Raw genomic sequence first — 6,000 nt, 5'->3', positions numbered from 1 at the left:
TGGGTACCTCAAATTCTGTCAATTATTTATATGTCCTGTCAACAGCAATCTTTGTGAATGTTTTTCTCTTTTGCTAATAAAATACAAACTCCTTTTCAAACAAAAATGAAATCATGGTTAGTATAGTATCAGGCCAGTCAAACTACCAGTATGCTTCTAAATTGTAGGCGGAAACCAGAGCACAGAAATCTCATGGAAACAAGGCAACATTCACATTCCTAGTAGGAAGTGTCCCACGGAAGTACAAATACAGATCTCCAGCGTTCTCAGGCTACAATGTTAATCACTTAGCTATTGTAATATTACAAAAAACAATATTGCCTTTGAGCCAACAAACACCTAATGGTTTTTAACGAGAAACTTTGGAGAACAGATTGTTAAGGAAAACCCTAAAATCTATGGAAAACTGGTTTCATTATCACACCGGGCAGTTCTCAGTGTCCAATGAGAAATCAGCAACATCCAGATTACTGCTCATCACATCATCTGCTCACATGTTTCTTCTTCCTTCTATTTTTTCCTTTTGGAGCGGACACTTTTCTTTACATTCAACTTGGAATTCTGGTTCCTCTTCTTTTTCTCTCTGTAGAAACAAAATTTGCAAACAATGCTTTCATAAATCGCTGAAGTATGATGTATGTGTTATTTTAATTAGAGTGTTATTTGCAAAGTTTTACGATCAAAAACTAAAAAGTTTCAATTCACTAGAAAGTTTTAGTGGGAATCGGCTGTCTTTACGGCACACATATTACATTATGGATTTTGCAGGGTTTATTTCTCCTTATAGTGAACCTGTGGCCAGGCTATGGACATTCAAGTAGTTGCACATTTCTGACAAAAAGTAAATGACGTTGTGAAGAATCAGTACTCAGTTATGCCCTTTCCATACAGGTGCTTCTTCTGATATCACCTCAGAAACCTTTCAACACATCCCTGCTAGTCAGGAAGATCATTCGGCTACGTCTGTCACCTGTCTAACTGTACAGTGAATGTCACAAGGCTGGCTGTACAGGATTACAAATCCTTAAATAGGTGAATCATGCGATGATCGCAAGTACGATCTGCCTGTTCAAGATAGGCAGATCGTACTTTTTAAAATTACTTTACAACCAGTGCAAGACTAAAGTCTTGCGATGGTTGTAAAGTGTATGGCCACATTTAGGAGCTCAGTGAATTCAAGCGTTGTACCGTGATAGGTTGTCACCTGTGCAATAAGTCCATCTGTGAAATTTCCTTGCTACTAAATATTCCACGGTCAACTGTTACTGGTATTATAACAAAGTGGAAGCAACTGGGAACAACAGCAACTCAGCCATGAAGTGGTAGGCCATGTAAAATGACAGAGCGGGGTCAGTCCATGCTGAAGCGCACAGTGCGCAGAAGTCACCAACTGTCTGCAGAGTCAATAGCTGCAGACCTCCAAACTTTGTGTGGCCTTCAGATTGGCACAACAGTGTGTAGAGGGCTTCATGGAGTGGGTTTCCATGGCCGAGCAGCTGCATCCAAGCCTTACATCACCAAGTGCAAGGCAACACGTCGGATGAAGTGGTGTAAAGCACAACGCCACTGGACTCTAGAGAAGTGGAGACGTGTTCTCTGGAGTGACGAATCACGCTTGTTTGTTGGCAATCCGATGGACGTGTCTGGGTTTGGCGGTTCCCAGGAGAACGGTACTTGCCTGACTGCATTGTGCCAAGTGTAAGGATATTATGGTGAGGGGTTGTATTTGTCAGGGGTTGGGCTTGGCCCCTTAGTGACAGTGAAGGGAACTCTAAGGCATCAGCATACCAGGACATTTTGGACAATATCATGCTCCCAACTTTGTGGGAACAGTTTGTGGATGGCCCCTTCCTGTTCCAACATGACTGCGCATCAATGCACAAAGCAAGGTCCATAAAGACATGGATGAGCGAGTTTGGGGTGGAGGAACTTGACTGGCCTGTACAGAGTCCTGACCTCAACCCGGTAGAATACCTTTGAGATGAATAAGAAAGGAGACTGCGAGCCCGGCCTTCTCAGTCAAACATCAGTACCTGACGTCACAAATGCGCTTCTGGAAGAATGGTCAAACATTCCCATAGACACACTTCTAAACGTTGTGGACGCCTTCCCAGAGGAGTTGAAGCAGTCATAGCTGCAAAGGGTGGGCCAACTCAATATTGAACCCTACGGACTAAGACTGGGATGCCATTAAAGTTCATGTGCGTGTAAAGGCAGGCGTCCCAATACCTTGGGCAATATAGTGTATATAAAGATGTATTACAGCTATGGAATATACAGTATATATGATTGGCTACAGTTTCTTAGTAAATGTGCTGTTTTTAGTACAAAATTGAGTGATAAAATAATGAATCCAGACACGATATTTTATACAGATTAGAGAATTGACCCCAAGATGAAGTGTACTATGACCAAGACTGACTTTTTGTTGGATCCTCCCGAGGTGTGTCGATTAGGACAGACCCTCCATTTGTGGTCACTTCCTCCACACAGAAAACAGCCACCCATATCACTGCCACAAGGATGGTCTTGTAAAGAGCACCGGTCACAGGAAGAGCAGTGAGTCCAAGCTAAAAAACATAATTCAATTTTAGGTTAAAAGGCCTTCCAAGATATACTATTCTCTATATACCGCTTGTGCATTACATTCAACAAAACTGTAACAGGACAAAACAGAAACCATACCCCTCAATCAAATGTGCACGTTGAAGTGAGTTTAAAGAGGAAATCAAAAATAGGATTTTGGTACTCACCGTAAAATCCTTTTCTCTCCGTTCATTGAAGGACACAGGGAACAGATCGGAGATCATGTACTGTAGGGTAATATCGCCACCTGCAGGAGAAGGACGCTAGGCACAAAAAAACTAAAGACCAATTACAGCCTAGGGGCGGCCCCTGCCGGTGGCCAAACCCCCCACCTACTGAGAAGTCTCCAGTTTAGTAACAAGCAGTAAAGGAGTACACACCCACATAGAGGGGCGGGCCCTGTGTCCTTCAATGAACGGAGAGAAAAGGATTTTACGGTGAGTACCAAAATCCTATTTTCTCTCCCGTTCATTGAAGGACACAGGGAACAGATCGGAGATCATGTACTGTAGGGACGTCACAGAGCAGTACCAAAAAAGAGGGGTGGGCCAACAGAAACAACAAACCCAACTAAACAAAAAAATTCCCTCAAACGGCCGCCTGCAACACTTTGCGCCCCAAACCAGCATCCGCAGATGCCAAAACATCCACCTTATAAAACTTGGCAAAGGTGTGAACAGAAGACCAAGTTGCGGCCTTACAAACCTGAGAAACGGAGGCACCATGACGGAAAGCCCAAGATGCCCCAACAGCCCTTGTAGAATGGGCCGTAACAGAAAAAGGAGGCTCACGCCCCTTAATAGCATACGCCTGAGATACTGTGTCGCGAATCCATCGAGAGATGGTAGCCGACGAGGCAGCCCTGCCCTTCCGGGGGCCATCTGCAACGACAAACAGGGAATCCGATTCCCGAAACGCAGCCGTAGCACTCAGGTAAACCCGGATGGCGCGGACCACGTCCAGACAGTGCAGTGCCCTCTCCTTCCTGTGGACAGGCTTCGGACACAAGGAAGGTAGGACAATGTCCTCATTGAGATGGAAAGCCGAAACTACCTTTGGCAAGAAAGACGGCCGAGGCCGCAGAACAACCTTGTCCCGATGCAGGACCAGCAACGGGGACGAGCAAGAGAGAGCCGCCAATTCCGAAACCCTGCGGATCGAGGTGACCGCCACCAAAAAGGCCACTTTTTGAGAGAGAGTCAGAATCGGAATGTCCCGCAGAGGCTCAAAGGGAGATTCCTGCAACACTGAGAGCACCAGATTCAAATCCCACGGCGGCAACGGGGAGCGAACAGGGGGAACGATACGTGTGACCCCCTGCACAAAAGTGCGAACGAAGGCGTTGGAAGCTATCGGCCGCTGAAAAAGGACAGTCAAAGCCGAAATCTGGCCCTTGATCGTACTCAAGGCCAAACCCTGATCCACACCTCGCTGTAAAAAGGCGAGGATCCTGGCAACGGAAAACAAACGAGGCGGAAATCCCACCGACTCACACCAGGCAAAATAAGCCTTCCATGTTCGATGGTAAATCCGTCGTGACACAGGTTTGCGAGCTCGCAACATCGTAGAAATAACCGCATCCGAGAGACCACGATCCCTCAACACCTGGCTCTCAACAGCCACGCCGTCAAAGCCAACGACGGTAAAGACGGATGGAACACCGGACCCTGAGACAGAAGATCTGGACGGAGCGGCAGGCGCCAGGGGACGTCCGCCACTAACCGAACCACATCTGCGTACCACGCCCTCCTCGGCCAATCCGGAGCCACGAGGATGACCGGGACGCCTTCCACCATGACCCTGCGAAGAAGACGCGGCAACAGATATAGTGGAGGGAAAGCGTAAATCAGACCGTAGCAATCCCACGGCGCCACCAGGGCGTCCACCGCATCCGCCCAAGGATCCTGGGTCCTGGCCACGAACCGATCGACCCGCCGATTGAGGCGAGACGCCAGGAGATCCACGTCCGGGAACCCCCAGCGAAGACAGAGCTGGTGAAACACCTCCGGATGTAGCATCCATTCCCCCGGGTCCACCGACTGGCGACTGAGATAGTCGGCCTGCCAATTGTCCACGCCCGGAATGTACACGGCGGAGAGAGCCGGGACATGCACCTCCGCCCAAGATAGAATGCTTTCCACTTCCCGAGCCGCGGCCACACTTCTTGTGCCGCCCTGATGGTTGACGTACGCCACGGCCGTGGCGTTGTCCGACTGAACCCGGACCGGCCGTCCCTGAAGACGGTCCGTCCAATGAAGAAGAGAGAGACGGATCGCCCGAAGTTCCAGCACGTTGATCGAAAGCCGAGACTCCTCCGACGACCAACGGCCCTGAGCCGTCCAAACGTCCAGGACTCCCCCCCAGCCCAACAGGCTGGCATCCGTGGTGACCACCGTCCAGTGAATGGGAAGGAAGGACTTGCCCAACACCAGGGACGGAGACCGAAGCCACCAGACCAGGGAGGCCCTCGCCTCCCGAGACAACCGAACCGCCCGGTCCAGCGACAAAGGGGACTTGTCCCACAGCGACAATATGGACCTCTGCAGAACCCGCGTGTGATGCTGAGCGTAAGGCACCGCTTCGAAGGAAGCCACCATGAGGCCCAGGACCTGCATGCAAGACCGGATCGTTGACCATCGACGTGTCTGTAGTAGCGCCACATGCGAGCGAATCTTCAGAAGCTTCTCGGGGGGTAGAAAAACCCGCGCCGAGGTGGAGTCCAGAATCAACCCCAGATACTCCAACCGAGTGGTCGGTATCAGGCAGGACTTCTGGAAGTTCAGGAGCCAGCCGAACTCCTCCAACGACCGGACGGCGATCGTCAGATCCGTCACCAGAGAGGAATGCGACTCCGCCTTCAGCAGAAGGTCGTCCAGGTACCCCACCACCGAGATCCCCCGACAACGCAACAGGGCCAAGATCGGGGCCAACACCTTGGTGAACACCCGAGGTGCCGACGCCAAACCGAAGGGCAGAGCGACAAACTGGTAATGGTCGTCCCCTACCGCAAAGCGAAGATAGCGTTGGTGGAAGGTACAAACAGGAACGTGAAGGTAGGCATCCTTGATGTCGAGGGAGGCCATGAAATCCCCCTGGTGAAGACACGCCACCACAGAGCGGATCGATTCCATCCGGAACCGGCGAACGCGCACAAAGACGTTCAACCGCTTCAGGTCCAGGATGGGACGAACCCCATCCTTCTTTGGCACCGTAAACAGGTTTGAGTAAAATCCTCTGAACCTCTCAGAGGAGGGAACCGGAATCACCACCCCTTGGGACAAAAGACCCGCCACCGCGCCATGAAGGTCCGCCAGGCGCTGTGGAGGGAGACGGATGTTGGAAGGGAAAAACCTGTCCTCGGGACGCGACAGAAACTCGATCTTGTAGCCCGAGGACACCAATTCCCGCACCCAG

General features: G+C 50.3%; 1 protein-coding gene across 1 annotated transcript in view; it reads right to left on the bottom strand.

Annotated features, from left to right (window-relative positions):
* Positions 1–510: 510 nt before the first annotated feature.
* The window catches only part of ZCCHC4 (zinc finger CCHC-type containing 4), a 34,996-nt gene continuing 29,506 nt past the window's right edge, over positions 511–6,000 (bottom strand). The window contains exons 12-13 of the mRNA XM_018573263.1: positions 2,423–2,570; positions 511–583 (exon numbers count right to left, since the gene is read on the bottom strand). Of these exons, the coding sequence (XP_018428765.1) occupies positions 511–583; positions 2,423–2,570 (221 nt within the window). The remainder of the gene's footprint in view (positions 584–2,422; positions 2,571–6,000) is intronic.

The sequence above is a fragment of the Nanorana parkeri genome, unplaced genomic scaffold (assembly GCF_000935625.1).
Source record: "Nanorana parkeri isolate BGI_ZX_2015 unplaced genomic scaffold, ASM93562v1 scaffold2305, whole genome shotgun sequence".
NCBI classification, from domain to species: domain Eukaryota; kingdom Metazoa; phylum Chordata; class Amphibia; order Anura; family Dicroglossidae; genus Nanorana; species Nanorana parkeri.
This window is presented reverse-complemented; position numbering and strand designations above follow the sequence as displayed.